We start from the raw sequence: 18,163 nt of genomic DNA on the forward strand, positions 1-18,163 counted from the left end.
TGAACCTCACTGCAGTTGCATTTAACAGAGTAGGAAGGCGCTTCAGAGCAAGGTTCGCCTATTGGTGGCTGTGCAAACTGCAGCATGACAACAGCCTTACTTTTGTATGCATATAGGAAGATATGAAACAAATTTCTCCCTCATCCCTACATATAGCCATCAAGAGGGACATTCCCCCCCCCCCCATTTTCTTTAGCCTGCTAGGCTGTGCCAGGCCAGTCACAGCTTCAACACGCCTGGGATTTCGTCTTCAACTCTGGTCAGGAACTGGCTAAGAATTTCCACCACAGTTACAATTTCATATGAATCAGAGCAGAATCATATCCTTTGAGTGGGTTTCATTCAAGATCGCTACTCATTCAAGTCTGTCACTCACTGTCGGTAAATCAGGCTAAGGAAGCAGCTTCCTGCTGCCATCTTCTGATCAAGCTCAGTATTGCACCCAGTAAGGACTCCTCACTGAACATAAGATCATAATAATAAAATAATAATAATAATAAAATTTTATTTATACCCCACCCTTCCTGGTTCAGGAAACCGGGCTCAGGGCGGCTAACAACAAATTTAAAACACTGCTGGATCAGGCAAGGAACTGTCTAAAAGAGAATCCTGTTCTCACAGTGACAAACCAGGTGAACAAAGGAAATCCAACAACTGGCATAATTTATATGTATATATAGTAACATTGATTCTAGTCTTTGGGCAATCAAAATGATGGATATGATGAAGCCGGTAGCCATTGATGGCTTAAGGGAAGCCCTCCGGAGGAGGAGCAAATCTCAGGGAGACTCCCAATCTGTGCTCTGCATGTGTTTTGCGACTGCCAAAGTGTGCAGTTAAGTGTGTAATTCACTTAAATAGGAATCGTGACTTTTGATATTTTTTAAGCTGGTTTCTAAGCCTCATGTGCTCAAAGCACATCAGCTACACTAGCCAAAGTTGTGTAAGTCAGAGCTGGGGGGGGGGGCGGCGGATAGTTGTGGGAGGAGGACTGAGAAAGATATCAAATACTTGGCAGAAACCGTGCTTTAAAAAAACAAGCAAATGTGCGCAGGCCTGCAGAATTTGGAAAAAAATAAAAGGTTGATATGACAACAGCTCAAGTACAGGATGCCTCGATTTTTATTTTATTTTCAAAACACACACAAAAAGTATACACAATCCCGGCCTTCAGCCAGGGGTGCTCTCTACGGAGTCCAGCGATGCGGGAGAATACAAATCTCCCATCTCACCTTGGGGGAAGCAATCTTTCAAGGTCAACTTCTTAAGAGCATGGGTAGGCAAATTAAGGCCCGGGGCCTGGATCTGGCCCAATCGCCTTCTAAATACAGCCCACAGACGGTCCGGGAATCAGTTTGTTTTTACATGAGTAGAATGTGTCCTTTTATTTAAAATGCATCTCTGGGTTATTTGTGGGACATAAGATTCGTTCATTCCCCCCCCCCCAAAATATAGTCCGCCCCCCCAAGGTCTAAGGGACAGTGGGCCGGCCCCCTGCTGAAAAAGTTTGCTGACCCCTGTCTTAGAGCAAATCCGCACCATGAGCTTAAAGCACACCCAACGCACATTTAAAGCACATGATGTCCCCCTGCCAAAGAATCTCAAGAACTGTAGTTTGTTATGGGTCCTGGCAATTGCAGCTCCGTGAAGGAGAAACAGCCAACTCAGTCCTCCTGCCTTCTTCACGCTCCTTCCAACTGTGGCCACCCTCTGCCAGCTTGTGAGAAATGAAACCCACCACAAGCACCCTGTGACCATGTGGCATTTTCACCTCTGATGGTGTCTCACTGAGTCCATGGTCCCAGATATGAGCTGGTCTGCGTGTTTCCCAAGCTAGGCTATTGCACCTCTCCAACAATCCATCGGGATGCCAAGCAGGAAAGTGGACTCAGGTGCTGCCTGCAAAGTCCTCTGTCACAAAGGTCTGTGCAGTAGGGTCAGGGATAGCTCAGTCGTCAGAGCCCGAGACTCTTAATCTCAGGGTCCTGGGTTCGAGACCCACGTTGGGCAAAAGATTCCTGCATTGCCAGGGTTTGGACTAGATGACCCTCGGGGTCCCTTCCAACTCTGAGACACCCGGTGCCTCATCTCAGATCGATCTTTGGAAGCAAAAGCAACTCACGGCTGGAGTGATCTTGCCAGCGTGGGAAGACACAGGCGAATGAAGGTTCTGAAAAGCCAAGAGGGCTCTCTCTGCCACCTCGACTGAGTGTGGCGGCCGTGAATGGGAAACTAAACCTCCCAGGATGCTTTGGGGGGAAGTCACATGCTTTAAACGTGCACTGAATGTGCCTCAAATGTGCAGAGCAGACCTGCTCTTCAAACCAGGATTTCCACTCGCTTTCCACATGTGTAGCAATGCTTAGGCCATATATCCCTCGTAACAGCAGTAACGTTACAGTGGCAGCATGTGGAAAGTTGAGTGGGCCTCCGCAATGCCATGTGGGAGGTTCCCAAGAACCTCTAACCATTTCACCTCCCCTCCTTCTCAGGTTTGAGGCATGTACACACAGACACCTCCATGGTTGGCTATTTACGAGTGCAATTTCTGGAATGTTGAGGGCGGTATCAATATAGAGCAGGGGCAGGGAGCTTCATTTAGCTCAAGGGCCACATTGCCTTGTGGGACACCTGCCAGGGGCCAGGGGCGGGTGAGGCCAGAGGTGAAAGTGAGCAGAGCAACTGCTCTGATTCATACAAGAGGCTACAGGCAATGGGTCAAGGGACACACCGCAGCGCCCCCTGCAGGCCGCTCCCTGCTGCCAGTGGAAGGGAGGGCAAATTTAGCTCTAAGCACGCCAATGTTCTCAAGGGATGGATTTTGTCCCAAAGGGACAGATGGCAGTGAAATACTTACAAAGGAGGAAGGTGGGGTCAGTTCTACAGTGTGGCCTGAACCTGCCCAATCCCCCCTGCGCCCCCAGCCTCTGAGAATCAACCTTAACTTTCTCAATCCCATCCTAAGGAAGCCCTGTTGGATCAGAACAAAAGCCCATCAAGCCCAGAAATTTTCTCTGCAATGAAGCCAACCAGCTGCCTCTGGGTGGCCCCCACGGGTGGGATGTGAAGCAAAGCCCCCCCCCCATGGCTCCTCCCACCCACCAGGAAACTGGTCCTACACTACGCCTGAACCCAGAAGCTTTATAAAGCTATGAAGACTAATTGCCACTAATGGACCTACCCTTTGTGAACTCGTCTGGCCGACGCTTAATAACAAAAATGAGTGCTTTTTGTTTCTTGGTCAGGCAGGGGGAACCACGGGGAACCCTTGGACTCTCTATAAATTGCACCCCATCTTCCCAGGCCACAACCCTCCTGGCCCTGCCTCTCTCCCCTGCCTAGAGTGTTTTCATGGTCCTCAAACTCTGCTATAATGCCTGTTCCCTCGATGGAGGACACAGAAGGATGGAGCACGGTTGAATGTTCAAAGTGACCTGCATTCCAAGAATCCTTACAAACAACTCTCTAAGGTGGGCTGCTGTAGCTTAGGGTAGCTTAATCCGGGCTGTGGATTGTTTATGCTTCTTTTCCTGCCAGGAAAGAGGTATTCCCCCCCTTCTCCCACCTTTTATTGCTTATTGTTTTAACTTTTTAACTTACTGTCTTGTTTTGTAAGCCACCCAGAGAATTTGTTGTTGAGTAGCTGCGATTTTATTTTTATTTTAAAGACGATTTGTGGGTTAAGCAACACTCTCCTCTCAAAAGATCCGAACCACTTTGCTGCCCATCTTGATCCAGGATTCCACTCCCCAAATAAGAGCACCTAGATCAGCCTTTCCCAATTTAGGGCTCTCCAGCTGTTTTGGACTACAACTCCCATCAGCCCCTGCCAGCATTGGGAGGATGGGAGTTGTCAAAGCAGTTGGATAGCATCAAGCTGAGGAGGACGTGGACTGATCTAGCTACTTACCATTAAGCATGGTAGGAATCAAACAATTTTATCCTGTTGCCTTGTGCCAGGCAGATGGTTCGAAGATATACTGCCCCTGCAACTGGAGTTTCTATCTAGCTATTGCATTGCTAAACCGCAGCTAGGGGCACGTTTCGCTAAAAGGAGGCCCATTTGTCTTCATGGGGAAGCAGCCTATGACAAGCTTCTTTGCTCCTCTGTTCTGCACTAGCCATCACACCGCTTCTAAAACTAACCGCCGATATAAGCCTGAAATCTCACTTCCATTCCCCCTTACTATCCTATTCTCAGCCTACTTCTATTTTCCAAAAAACCACCAGTACTAATCCTAGACCCTCCTCTATCCTCGCTTCCCGCCCGCATTGCGCAGGCCCTCCCGATTCCAAACACCTTAGGGACTAGCACCCTTTCTACGAGTGCTGAGATGGACCTGTGTGACCAGGAAAGGCTAAATCATAAAGGGACAGGGCAAGAGGCACCAGTCACAGAAGTGATACCCGGCCAGAGAGGTTGCTGGGCCCCTGCTCAGCAGCCTCCCAGGAATTCCCCACGCTGTAGCTCTCGGCAGAGTGGATTCTCTGATGTGTGGTAAGGGAGGAATGAGTGCTGAAGCTCCTCCCACACTCGTTGCAGATGTAAGGGGTGTATATCGAGTGCGTTCTCATGTGTCTCGTGAGCTTTGAGCTGGAAATGAACCTTTTCCCGCACTCGGTGCATCCGTACGGCCTCTCCCCTGTGTGGACTCTCTGGTGCGTGTTCCGGGTCGACAAGTGGCTGAAGCTTTTCCCACAGACGTTGCACAGGTAGGGCTTCTCGCCCGTGTGGATCCTCTGGTGTTTGCTGAGGTTTGAGCTGTAGCTGAAGCTCTTCCCGCACTCAGGGCAGCTGTAGGGCTTCTCGCCCGTGTGGACCCTCAGGTGTTTGGTGAGGTCCGAGTTCTGCTGGAAGCACTTTCCGCAGTCTGGGCAGCCGTAGCCATACGGCATCTCTTCCATGTGGATCCTCTGGTGGGTGACCAGGCCTCGGTGCTGGCTGAAGCAGGCCCCGCACTCGGAGCACACGTAGGGCATCTCACCGGTGTGGGTTCTCTGGTGGATGAGAAGGTTCGAGCGCTGAGCAAAGCACTTCCCGCACTCAGGGCACTGGTGCGGCTTCTCGCCCGAGTGGATTCTCTGATGCTTGAGAAGGTTCGAGCTCTGGCGGAAGCACTTCCCGCACTGGGGGCAAGGGTACGGCTTCTCGCCCGTGTGGATTCTCCGGTGGATGGTGAGGCTGGAGCGCTGAGTGAAGTGCTTCCCACAATCCGGGCACTGGTGGGGACTCTCTGCCGCGTGGACTCGCTGGTGTTTAATGAGGGCCGGGTTTTGGTGGAAACCTTTCCTGCCCTCAGGACTCTGGAAGTGCCTTTCCCCCGGCCGGGCTCTGCTAGGAGTCTTCAGGCCGTTTTCTGTGCTCCGGTTTCCTCTCCTCTCCACGTAGTCACTGCTGGAGCTACCTTTGTCTAAAAGAAAGGGGGGGAAGAAGAGACCTCACGTTTCCTAATGGACTTGTGTCTCCCAATACGGGGACAGAGATCCCAAGAAAACTGGATACCATATTTTTCGCTCTATAAGACGCACCACACCACAAGACGCACCTAGTTTTTGGAGGAGGAAAACAAGAAAAAAAATATTCTGAATCTCAGAAGCCAGAACAGCAAGAGGGATCACTGCACAGTGAAAGCAGCAATCCCTCTTGCTGTTCTGGCTTCTGGGATAGCTGCACAGCCTGCATTCGCTCCATAAGACACACACACGTTTCCCCTTACTTTTTAGGAGGGAAAAAGTGAGTCTTATAGAGCAAGAAATACGGTAGTTTGTTTACGTATGCGACAACATCAGCTAGAACTTCATATGCACAGAGGTGGAAAGAGCAAGGATTACCAACTAAGGAGGAAAGGCTTATGAAACTGATGGGCTATGCTAAAATGGCGAAATTAAGTGCCAAACGAAGAGGGCATAATGACGAAGTGTTTAAGGAGGATTGGAGACCACCCACTGATAGATCACCAATATATGAAGTCGTGGTCAGGTTTTGAAATATAAAAGCTTTAACGAAAGCAGGGTTTAGATAATAAAAAATATCTGTGTTATAAAACAGCTAATAAAAAGGAATAAAAAACAAACACCAGGAAAGGGGGGGAGGGAGTAAAGAAGAAACTTTGTATGTTTTTTAAAAAAATGTATATGATGATAAATGCTTTGGAATATTGTTTGAGACTTAATAAAAATGATATATACTTGTGTCTCCCAAGATGCTGAAGAGAAAGTAACCCTTTTCACATGAGCCGATGAGTTTTTCAGAGGGCAGAATGAATAGGCCCAGCAATCATGTTCCAACCCCAAATCCCAACTAGACTCCTTTACTATAGTCTAGTTTTCAAAGAAGTAGACCTCTGCCTGAGCTGTATCATTTGGACTGCAAAGGAAGGCTTGTCTCATATACCAGAGATGAGGAACCTATAGCCTTCCAGTTGTTCTATTGCTCCCATAATGCTGACTATTGACCATGCTTGCTAGGGCTGATGGGAGTTGTAGTTCAGCAATGGGATGGAGCCTTGGCCTTCCTGGGCCCAGACAAAATCCGCGGCTGTCAGTCCTTTCATGGAAAGAAAGGGCCTGGGTACGCTCTCAGAGCTACTGCAAACTGCTCACACTCCCAAGACAGAAGTAGGCAGGCCAAGGCCCTAAGAAACACGTAATAAACTCTGATGCCTAGAAGGCAGCAAATCCTTACCCAGTGCTCTGGCTTCCTCTTGCTTCACCTCTCTGCACAGCCGCTTCAGTCCGGGACCCATGGGAGATGGCTTTGCCTCGGGACGATTCACAGCCGGGGCTTCCAGTGCCTGCAACAGTAGTTAATTTAAACGTATGAAACGGGGGAAGAAATTAGTTTGGCTTGCTTCTCAATGCAAACCTACATCATTTGCACTTCCTAACTTAATACACAAACCAGAACACAGATATCGTAAGAACATGGTGATTCAGGCCAATGGCCCATTTAGTTCAGCATCCTGTTCCCGCAGGTGCCCATGTGCTAATAATAATAATAATAATAATAATAATAATAATAATAATAATAATAATAATAAATAATTTTATTTATATCCTGCCCTCCCCAGCCGAAGCCGGGCTCAGAGTGGCTAGCAACAATAAAAGTAACACAGTTTACATAAAATCACAATCAGTTAATTGAAATGCATTCTAAAATCAATTCATTCTAAAATCAATTCAAGAAACATGAAATCCCTGATATTTGCAGGTACTCATGTGGCTTTAAATTACATTTGTCCGCATGCAAATAAGTGGTGCAGGTAGGAAACCAAACACATATTACGCAAAGCTCAAGGAATTTGGTTTCTGAGAGCCATCTCTGTGCAGCGCTTTTGTAAAATGCTGAGCTCCGAGGCGACCACGGAAGCTCCTGCCGCAAGCTACCTGGAACAAGATTAAGAGAAGTTACCTGTTTTTCCTTCCTCTCGGCCTCTCGCCGCCTCAGCAGGAATGCCTCGGCCAGCGGCACTGCTTGGGCGCAGGTCTCCGGGTCGTGCTCCCTCACCCAGCTCTGGATTTCCTGGGGCAGGAGGGTGAGGAATTGCTCGAGAACCAGGAGGTCCAAGATCTGCTCTTTGGTGTGCTTCTCCGGCTTCAGCCAACTGCGGCACAGCTCCCGGAGCTGGCCGCACACCTCCCGGGGACCCTTGGCCTCGTGGTAGCGGAACTGCCGGAAGCGCTGGCGCTGCGTCTCCATGCGGATGGCGTCCACCTTCAAAATGGCCGCCTTGACTTTGCCGTACTCTCCTCGGTCCTGCAGGCTGAGGTTGCTGTAGGCCTCTTTGGCCTCCCGGCTCAAGACCGGTAGCAAGCGGGCCAGCCACTCCCGTCGTGGCAAGTGGCAGGTCCCAGCTAGCCGCTCGAAAGAGGCGAAGAAGGCCTTGTTGTCCCCCCATGGCGCAGCTTCCTCTGTCACTGGCGGGTTGCCCCATCCCAAGTGAGAGGACTGCATGGCTCGGAGGAACTCTTGCCACTGGGCTTCCCAGCATTCAGGCAAACCCTCATCGGGCTCCTGTTTCACTTGCAGCGGGGCAGCCCAGTCAAGGAACTCTCTGATGGTCCCAACCTGAAGGACACGAGGAGATTTCCCCGCTTTTTCTGCTCCCTCGGCCGGTTTGGGGCCTGCTGGGTCACGTTCCTCCATTTTGACACTGGAAGGCGCTGGTGTGGCCTGGCATCTGCCAGCCGGCGCAGACCCTTTCTTGGTTGCCATTTCCTCTCAGAGAAAAGAGTGGAACGCTGGACTTGTAGTTCTCCCTGAGAACTTGTTGGAATCTTCCGGATTCCTCTTTGCTGCTCTCACAGCCCTGCCCTGCTCTGCGATTTGGTCAAAAGAAGAGGTTGTTTTCCATAGAAGTGGGGATTTTGTGTTTTTAAACAAGCGGTACGTCACTCAACATACTTATGCAGTGAAGTTTCCTGTTTGGCAGGGGGTTGGACTCGATGGCCCTGGTGGTCTCTTCCAACTCTATGGTTCTATGATTCTGAGAGGGGGAAAAACAAGCACAGACTGTGAGAAACATAACTTACTACCTATTAATGGCCAAATTCAATTCAATGGGATTTACTCCCTGTAAGCAGGCGCACGATTGGAACCTAAACTGATGCTGGCTGTTACTGTTTTAACTGTATTTTGTTAATGTTATTTATTTATTTATTTATTTATTCATTCATTCATTCATTCATTCATTTATTACCTGCCCTTTACCCTAAGGTCTCGTGGCAGGTTACGGTATCAAAACACAATATCAGTTTTTAAAACAACAACAACTTAACATCATAAAAATAAATTGTAAATGAAGTTAGCGCTTTGGGGTGATGACAGTTTGGATGCAGGGCTGAAGGAGCGTCTCCACCCCCATCATTCAGCCCTTCTGGCGGTTCCCTCCCTGCCAAAAGTGAAGTTACAGGGAACCAGGCAGAGGGCCTTCTCAGTAGTGGCGCCTGCCCTGTGGAACGCCCTCCCACCAGATGTCAAGGAAATAAACAACTATCTGACTTTTAGAAGACATCTGATGGCAGCCCTGTTTACGGAAGTTTTTAATGACTGATGTTTTAATGTATTTTTAATATTTTGTTGGAAGCCACCCAGAGTAGGAAACCCACCCAGATGGGCAGGGTATAAATAAATTATTATTATTATTATTATTATTAGGGGGGAAGCAACAACGAATTGCTGCCATGTAGCAGCAAACACAGGGTCTGTTAATAAATGGCCTGGGTAAATATAGACATTTTTAGCTGGCACCAAAAACCCACAAAGATTTGGCGCTGCTCAAATCTCTGCACTGAGAACGCCATTTCCCGTGTCACCACATATTTAGTTTTAGCATTGGGGGTGGCATCCCCAGCATTTCTTAGCAAGCGGGTAAGTTAGTCAGGGAGAAGGCACTTTTGGGGATGGGTGGCCTGTGGCAACCCCAGATGCCGGTGGACTACAAATCCCATCATTCTTGGCCACTGACCATACTGACAGGCGTCTGAGTCCAACAACAGGCTCACCCTGTCCGATCTGGGTCTCACGCTGCTGCTCCGAGCTTTGCAGGTTAATATGCAAGTGCCTTGGACCCGGGCTTGTGTGCATGCCCACTTGTCTGATCTGCAGGCTACAAAGGGAGGGGGAAAGCAAACAAGCAACGTATACACACAGAGAGAAAGGGCCCGTTTATGCAGCAGCGCCGGGCTGCACCCTTTTGGATCCGCAGCAAACCAGCAGGTGATCCGCGCCGATCTCCACGCCGGCTAAGCAGCAGCTCCTGCGGGCTTAATTCCTGCAGGTCAGCGCCGCCATTTAAAGGCAAACGCCTATAGGGAAGGCGATGTGAAGATCTGACAGTTCTGGATTCACTGGTCGCTTTCTTCTCTGGAAATCAGCCCTTTTGCAAACCACTTGCTCCCAGGCTGAACTTGATGGTTGCAAGGAAATAAGATTTCAGATTGCATCCTCCGTCCAAGTCCAGTTTTTTTCTGCTCTCTGAAAAGCAGCAAGAAATCCCCCCCCCTTTGTAATTATTTACTCACCTTTCCTCCAAATGCACCGACCTCCCCCAACAATACTACTCCTGGGAAATCCCAAAGCCAATTTTTTTTCTTTTTCTTTCTCCCCAGGGTAGCTAGAACAGAACAGGAAGGTGCGTCCAGTATTTAAATCCCCCCAAAAAAACTCTCTCCAAGAGTCCTGGGCCTCTCTAGGCAATGGGGGAGTCTCTAGGTTTAACCCTTGGAGCGCCTCGCCCGAGAGACAAGAGACGGAGGAGGAGAAAAACCAAGGAGCACAACTTCTTTTTTTCTAGGTTTGCGGCAAGTAAAACAAAACAACACAACGCAACTTTATCCTTCCTGCACAAAAGCAGGCACTGAAGCTACAATCCCAGGGTTGCAATAATATAATATTATATAATATTAACAATAACAAGAATATTAACAATAATATACCATTTTTAAAAAATCAGAACTTTCCAAGGATAAATAAAACAAGTTGAAAAGCATTTGGATTAGGGCATTTGCCGCTTAGTGGCTCCTCGCTTTGTTAGGCGTGGGGTTAAAGTGGTTAAATGGACTGAGCTGAGATTCCTAGAGGGACCCCGGTTTATTTATCAGCGATCCCTTCCTTTTCCTGCCGCTGCCTCTCTATGGCTTGATAATAATAATAAATAATAATAATAAAAAGTAGAAGCTGCCTTTTGCATGGTCTAAACTTGGGTGGATCTGTGGGATCTCCTGCAAGGGAGAAGCTGCAGCAGAGACAGAGGCTGGAAAGAAGTGAGTGGTTGCAGGGGGATGAAAGAAAGGGGAGAGATCAGAGGGGAGAGCAAAGATCTGGTGCTTTGCAGGGCAGAAGGCAGACGTCCCCAAACACGCGCTCTGGGTTAGGGGGTGGTGGGGTGGTGGGTGGGTGAAATCTGTGGCCCTTCAGATGTTGGGCTCCCAGCTCCCATCAGCCCCCAGTCAGCACAGGCAACATAGCTAGGGAGGGTGGGGGCTGTAGCGCAACATCTAGAGATCCACAGCTTCCTCCATGCCTGCCCCTAACTCGAAGGTTGTCTGTCCAGCTGCCCCCCCCCCCAGGCCTGCCCCTCTGCCTAGCCCCGGGAAGGGCTGTGGCTGGGTGGAAAGGGCATCTGTTTGGCATTCAGAAGGTTATAGGTTCAGTCATCAAGGGCAACTCCAGACTGACCAGTTCACTTCTACATAAAAGGGTGGCTGTTGCATTTAACTCTTATTGCAGAGAATTTAGACCATCAAAACACAGAAAAAATCTTGTGTGTTACGGGGTTTACTTTAGGTTTCCCGTGGTCGTCAAGAGGCTTTAAAGGGAGTCCAAAAACAGTTAGAATATAAAAAAAAAACGACTCAGGAGGTTAAAGATTGGGAAAGGCTTACTTTAGCTTTGAGGGTTTTTTTCTTTTAAAAAAAGAATAAAGTGGTGTATAAATTTTATGAAATAAATTGTGTTTCTCATATATTTCCCATAGTACATTAAACAATGCCAAGACAGCGCACGTTTCCTATTTCTGAGGTGACCCCTTTGCTTGTTGAAGAAAGGGAAGCAATACTGCAGGAGAATGGAAAAATTTCTGGAAGAAACCACATGGTTTGGCGAAGACTTAGTGAGAAACTTGCAAAGAAGAAAATCAACATTACTGCATACAATCTGTACCTAGCTGTCCTCGGGGGTCGCTATGAGGTCTACCAAACCTTGGGAAATTGTACAGAACCTGTTGCTTCTGACCGGGGAAATCATGAGCATTCATCAGATTTATCCTCTGATGAGTCCAGAGACCACAATATGGATGGAAGCACTGACGAAAGCGAGGAGGAGGAGGAGTACTTTTTGAGCAACCAAAAAATTGTTGATGAAACTCTGGACAGAAAGAAATTCACAGTCACATTTTCTACAGAGGAATGGGCTGAGATTTCACCAGAAGATTTGACATACAGGAGCAGGAGAGAGAACTCCATTCGAACCTACAATATAGGTATGGACTCACAAGCTAAATATTCATGTGTGGTCTCATTTGGAATTGCCTTGTAAGGTAAGATGTAAGGGAGGTAAGGTCTCTGTGTTAGACCAGGCACAAAAATGCAGTGGTACCTCGGGTTACATATGCTTCAGGTTACATACGCTTCGGGTTACAGACTCTGCCAACCCAGAAATAGTACCTTGAGTTAAGAACTTTGCTTCAGGATGAGAACAGAAATCGTGCTCTGGCGGTGCAGCAGCAGCAGGAGGCCCCATTAGCTAAAGTGGTGCTTCAGGTTAAGAACAGTTTCAGGTTAAGTACGGACCTCCAGAACGAATTAAGTACCGTATTTTTCGCTCTATAAGATGCACCAGACCACAAGACGCACCTAATTTTTGGAGTAGGAAAACAAGAAAAAAAATATTCTGAATCTCAGAAGCCAGAACAGCAAGAGGGATCGCTGCACAGTGAAAGCAGCAATCCCTCTTTCTGTTCTGGCTTCTGGGATAGCTGCACAGCCTGCATTCGCTCCATAAGACACACACATTTCCCCTTTTTAGGAGGGAAAAAGTGAGTCTTATACAGCAAAAAATATGGTACTTGACCCGAGGTACCACTGTATTTGAAAGTGACAGGAGAATGCTCGTTTTGCAAGTCACAGTTCATTGGATGCATTAAAGCAATGCCTCCAGCAGAAGGCCCAGTAGTAATGCAATGTTCTTACAAGGGGCGCTTCAGTGATAAGCATCAACCAAACCTGAAAAGAAAACTCTTGAGTTGCAAGATAAAAAATAAAAATAAAAAAAATTGTCCAGTAGCACCTTAGAGACTAACTAAGTTTGTTCTGGGTATAAGCTTTTGTGTGCATGCACACTTTTTTGGTATCTGAAGAAGTGTGCATGCACACGAAAACGTATACTCAGAACAAACTTAGTTGGTGTCTAAGGTGCTACTGAACAATTTTTTTATTTTTATATATATTTTGACTGTGTCAGACCAACACAGCTACCTACCTGAATCTGAAGTTGCAAGAGAAAGAGAGCATTTTTAAAAAGGCAAATGAAAATATGTCAGCAACTGCTCTTTCTCACCAATATCCAGATGACAGTATAACATTTGGTGATCCTGAACCTAGTCATCTGCCTGCAGGTAATGTCTTGCAGGTAGCAAAGTGCAAAGCTCTGAAGGGAACTCACCTGCAGGGTTTTTTTACGGGGGTTTTGCTGTAATACTTTTGCCAAAGTTTTGTGCCAGTTTGGAGTGAATTGGACGAGGTTGGGTTTTTGGTGACCACCAGGTTTGAGTGTCAATCGCTCCGTTTGTGGGGCCCTGCAAAATGCGGGGGGGGGGGGGGAGAGTTGCTGCAAAACGTTTGCCAAAAGTGAATCGGACAACGTTGGATTTGGGAGCATCAAGTACAAACCTGCTTTGAAGTATCAGTTACTTTGTGGGGAGCTGCAAGATGCAGGGTTTTCTCTGCAAAATGACTTTGACACCAGTTTTGAAGGGATCCCAGATTTTGGTGTTTGTAGTTAACACAGCTGAAAAGGCTGACACTTGGAGGGGCTGTGGTATGAATGTTACTAGAGATGTTTTTTACCTGTAACTGTTTTTAGAATGCATCCCTGTGAATGTGCTTGCTGTCCTGGCTCCTTGTAGAGGAAGGGTGGGATATCAGTTCAAATAAAATAAATCAATAATAATTTGGGTTCTTTCAATGACAGTGATGGGCAGTAGATTCAGGACAGGTCAGAAGCAAGGACGACTTCACACACTCCCTTTTTTTTTTTTTTTGCTTGCTTTCAGAACTTGAGAAGAAATTTTCAGAACCAAACAAAATGGAAGAACTGGGCCTAGCGGGCCCCGAGGCCAAAGAGGAATTGGAGGCAGGAGGACAAGATCTTTGTGTTGTTCAGGTTGGGACCGTTCAGGAGCTTCTGACCAGGGCAGCCCCACCACAAATTAAAAAGGAACCAGGTGAGGCGCTTCAACAGCACTGGGAGACCCAGTGGCAGGAGTTCCTGAGGAGGATGCAGTCTCCTCAGTCGGGATGGGGGCGGCAAAGCCCATGTCTGCCTCAGCTCTGGTCAAAGGAGGATGCTGAGGACTTCCAGGCCTCTGTCAAGGCCATTGTGGATACCATCTGGTGGCCTGCAGGAGAGCGCATGGCCCAACCCTTTCCAGGCCTACTCAGAGAGTCCAATGAGGCCGGTCAAAGGCTGGATCCTTCTGTGAAAGTGAAGGAAGAGGTTCCGGATGAGGAAAACACCACCAGCTTGGAGTTGCGTTGCCGGCGCTTCCGGCAGTTTGGCTACAAGGAGGCTGGGGGCCCCCGAGAGGGCTTGAGCCAACTCCGTGAACTTTGCCACCGGTGGCTGGCACCGGATGCACACACCAAAGAGCAGATTCTGGATCTGGTGATCTTGGAGCAGTTCCTGGCCATCCTGCCTCCGGAAATGCAGAGCTGGGTGAGAGAACGGGGCCCCGAGACCTGCGCCCGAGCGGTGGCTCTGGCAGAGGATTTCTTGCTGAGGCTGTGTGAGGTCAAGGTGCTGGGACGAAAGGTGAGGGTACTCAGTGTGGCTAAATTGCCAGGAGTTCTGTTCCTCCATCTCAATAGCCCCCTTTATATCTTGGTCTTCTAGAGAGGTAAAGCCAGAAAGGAGAGACAGACTGGAGCTGTCCCCAGGTTGTTGGCCTTCGCTGGTAGCCAGGGAAGCTGGTGCCCCTTGCCGCACCTTTTCCCCTTCAATTCAAGCTCTGTCGTCTCTCCCCTTAAGAAAAAGTGCAAGCAAAATGGAGAGAGGAGCTTGCCCTCAAGGGAAATGGCTCCCTAGGTTTCTGAGTAGTGGCATCACAAAACCATTCATTTCTCATTCCAAGTACAGGGGCCTTTGGACAAGGCGGCTGCTAATTCCCCCAAGGCAGAATGGGATCCGTCGAATGCTGTGGAGTCCAGTGCCATGGAGTCGCCTTTGCCTATGGAGGTCAAGCCGGAGGAGGATGGTGAGGCCAGCTTGCTGGGTAAAGGTTTATTACCGTATTGGCCCGAATGTAAGCCGCACCCGAATATAAGCCACACCTTTAAAATTCAAGGGGCAAAAAGAAAAAAAGACAATACCCGAATATAAGTCACTCCCTTAAAATTCTGCAGGCACTCACACCTGTTCCGTTTTACCGCATGTCTGTTTCAGCAGCGATATTGTAGAAGCCCATTTTTGTAAGGTTGCGAATTTAAGCCGCACTTTAACTTTTCACGGTCAGAATTTGGGTGGAGAGGGAAGTGAGGCTTATATTCAGGCCAATACGGTAATTAACATTGTATTTATTTTAAGCATTTTTACCTTGGGATGCACTGGGAATGGTTTCCAGAACAGCTTAAAGATTGTCACTGCCCTCATAGACTCATAGTCTAAAATACATGCTATGTTATGTTTTATTTATATATTTGCAGGAATATTTCTAAACCACCAACCAAAAAAAAATGACTACCACTATGATGATGTGTAATATACATGTTAAAGCATCATAAAATTATAAAACCAGACAATTATTCATATACTGCTTTGCGGGCCAAAGACTCCTGAGTCGTGAACGTTACATTAATACACAAGTAAGATACAATAAAAAAGGGACCATGGTGGTGCTGTGGGTTAAACCACAGAGCCTAGGACTTGCTGATCAGAAGGTTGGTGGTTCGAATCCCCGCGACAGGATGAGCTCCCGTTGCTTGGTCCCTGCTCCTGCCAACCTAGTAGTTCGAAAGGACGTCAAAGTGCAAGTAGAGAAATAGGTACCGCTCCAGCGGGAAGGTAAACGGTGTTTCCGTGAGCTGCTCTGGTTCGCCAGAAGTGGCTTAATCATGCTGGCCACATGACCCGGAAGCTGTACGCCGGCTCCCTCGGCCAGTAAAGCGAGATGAGCGCGCAACCCCAGAGTCGGCCACGACTGGACCTAATGGTCAGGGGTTCTTTTTAAGATACAGTAAAAGTATAATAAATCAGTCAAAACAATATAACATAATAAAAATACTTGAGATGAGGGGGGGAGGAGGGGCAGAAGCACAGAGCTAGGTTTTTGTTCTTACAGCTACGTTTCTTATAGCTACCAGGTTGTATAAAAACAGGTCAAGATTCCTAATGGAATGACTGCAGTTAGGTAGCAATTAAGAATGGGAAAACATGGTTTTTCTATTTCCGCTGTATTTGTCATATGCGGTGCCCTTTCTCTTCTGCTACAGTTTGCCTGCTGCCAAGAACTACATTATTTGTCTCACTGCCCTCTGTGCTGAAAATAAAAATATTACATAAATTAGGTTGCCATTAATGTTATTCCACCCTGTTCATTTCAGTGCAAAGGAAACACAATGCATATGGGCAAAAACACATCATTGATTATTTAGAATTATAGAACTGTAGAGGGTATATGACTCGTGTCCTTAATTCTCTGTTCCAGAAGCTGATGGGCACATTTGGATGGACGTTGGCTTGAAAAGACCCAAGAAAGTTGATGGGATGCCATTGACAGGAGCCCAAGGGGGTCTGGAGGAGCTAGAAGAGGCACCAGGGAGACAGATGTGCCCCTCAGAACAGCCAGAGGAGACAGAAGGCCCAGCTTTCCCGTATAACAAAGGTTTCAATGTGTGTCCCTCCCAAAAGGGCCTTTTGAAAGTTGTGGGAGAGAAAACAGGCAGCAGGAGCGAGAAAAGCTGCCCTCCGAGAGCAGACCTTCCCAAGAAAGCCCAGAAGATGTATGAATGCGCCTACTGCGGCAAAATCTGCAACAACAGCGCTCACCTGGTGATTCACGAGAGAATCCACACAGGCGAGAAGCCGCATAAATGCTCCGAGTGTGGGAAAAGCTTCACCCAGAAAGGAAACCTTACCACACACAAGAGAATCCACATGGGGGAGAAGCCCCACGAGTGCCGGGACTGTGGGAAAAGCTTCAGTCGGAGGCAGCAGCTCGTGAGGCACGAGAGGATCCACTCGGGAGAGAAGCCCTACAGATGCGCCGTCTGCGGGAAAAGCTTCTGCCGGAAGGACTCTCTCATCACCCACAAGGGGACCCATGCGCGGGAGAAGCCCTTCGAGTGCTCTGACTTTGGGGAAGGCTTCCCTTCCAATGCTGGACTTCAAAAAACGTAATATATCCATGCGCACCAGGTCATAGACATGTTCATAATGGGGGATTTGACTGTACGGACATCCATGACTGGAGTGTCAGGCTGGGACTGGTGTGACACTTTGCCTGGCCTACCTCATAGGGTTGGTGTGAGGCTCAAATGGGCAGTGGTGGAACACTGTGTGCTGCCCTAAGCTCCTTAGAGCAACCTCCCCAAACCTGCTGCCCTATGGATATTTTTTGGGACTACAACTCCCCAGGTCAGGAAGGGGGGGTGCTTTAATGAGAGGGGGGAAAACCCTGCTAACCCTGCCAAAGACATCCCTGTTCTCACAAGGGCCAACTCCCCCAGAACCAGCCATGGCTCTGCCTCACAGTGAAGGCACAGCTGACTTTCACCTTCTCAGTTTTCAGCTTCAGGGAGTTTCCCTGCCTGCAAATGACTCAGCATCTCAGAACTGACTCGATTGGCTGTTGCTGTTTATACCCTGGCAGGCCCGCACAGCTGCTTAACATTGTTTTGCATTGCTTTTAATGCCTGTGTATTCTTGCAGTGTGCTGCCTTGAGAGGGTGATGTGTAAATCATTTTATGAATAAATATGAGAACGGAAATCATTGACATTGTAGGGGAGCAGCCTCTGCTTTAAGAAAGAAGTGCTTAGTGGTGACTGCCTTCTTGTCCTGGCATAGACATCTTATGTCCCCTGCTCTGCTCTGGGATCTGATCTGGCTGGGAGCTTCAGACACCAGGCCCACTGGCAGACTTCCTCTGTGTTACAGAGATACAGTGGTACCTCTGGTTAAGTACTTAATTCGTTCCGGAAGTCCGTTCTTAACCTGAAACTGTTCTTAACCTGAGGCACCACTTTAGCTAATGGGGCCTCCCGCTGCTGCCGCGCTGCTGGAGCACGATTTCTGTTCTCATCCTGAAGCAAAGTTCTTAACCCGAGGTACTATTTGTGGGTTAGCGGAGTCTGTAACCTGAAGCGTATGTAACCCGAGGTACCACTGTATCTGCAAACATGACATGAAGGCTGGCAACATTAACCCCTAGAGGGATACCAGCCAAGTC

At 48.1% G+C, this 18,163-nt stretch overlaps 2 protein-coding genes across 2 annotated transcripts in view; one reads left to right on the top strand and one right to left on the bottom strand.

The window, feature by feature from the left end:
* Positions 1-1,104: 1,104 nt before the first annotated feature.
* Positions 1,105-10,163, bottom strand: LOC310701368 (uncharacterized protein). The gene is made up of 4 exons (XM_083492142.1): positions 10,020-10,163; positions 7,412-8,421; positions 6,686-6,794; positions 1,105-5,411 (listed from the first exon to the last, which is right to left on the bottom strand). Exons 2-4 carry the CDS (start codon positions 8,213-8,215, stop codon positions 4,393-4,395), a joined length of 1,932 nt encoding a protein of 643 aa, XP_083348268.1. The 5' UTR covers positions 8,216-8,421; positions 10,020-10,163; the 3' UTR covers positions 1,105-4,392.
* A 422-nt stretch (positions 10,164-10,585) lies between these two features.
* LOC310701289 (uncharacterized protein) overlaps positions 10,586-18,163 on the top strand; it is a 229,835-nt gene continuing 222,257 nt past the window's right edge. Inside the window, exons 1-5 of the mRNA XM_083491957.1 lie at positions 10,586-10,764; positions 11,478-11,981; positions 13,773-14,536; positions 14,855-14,972; positions 16,422-17,466. Coding sequence (XP_083348083.1) covers positions 11,489-11,981; positions 13,773-14,536; positions 14,855-14,972; positions 16,422-17,113 — 2,067 coding nt within the window. The 5' untranslated portion in view covers positions 10,586-10,764; positions 11,478-11,488 and the 3' untranslated portion in view covers positions 17,114-17,466. The remainder of the gene's footprint in view (positions 10,765-11,477; positions 11,982-13,772; positions 14,537-14,854; positions 14,973-16,421; positions 17,467-18,163) is intronic.

Source organism: Podarcis liolepis (assembly GCF_965112155.1).
Source record: "Podarcis liolepis genome assembly, chromosome: 2".
NCBI lineage: Eukaryota > Metazoa > Chordata > Lepidosauria > Squamata > Lacertidae > Podarcis > Podarcis liolepis.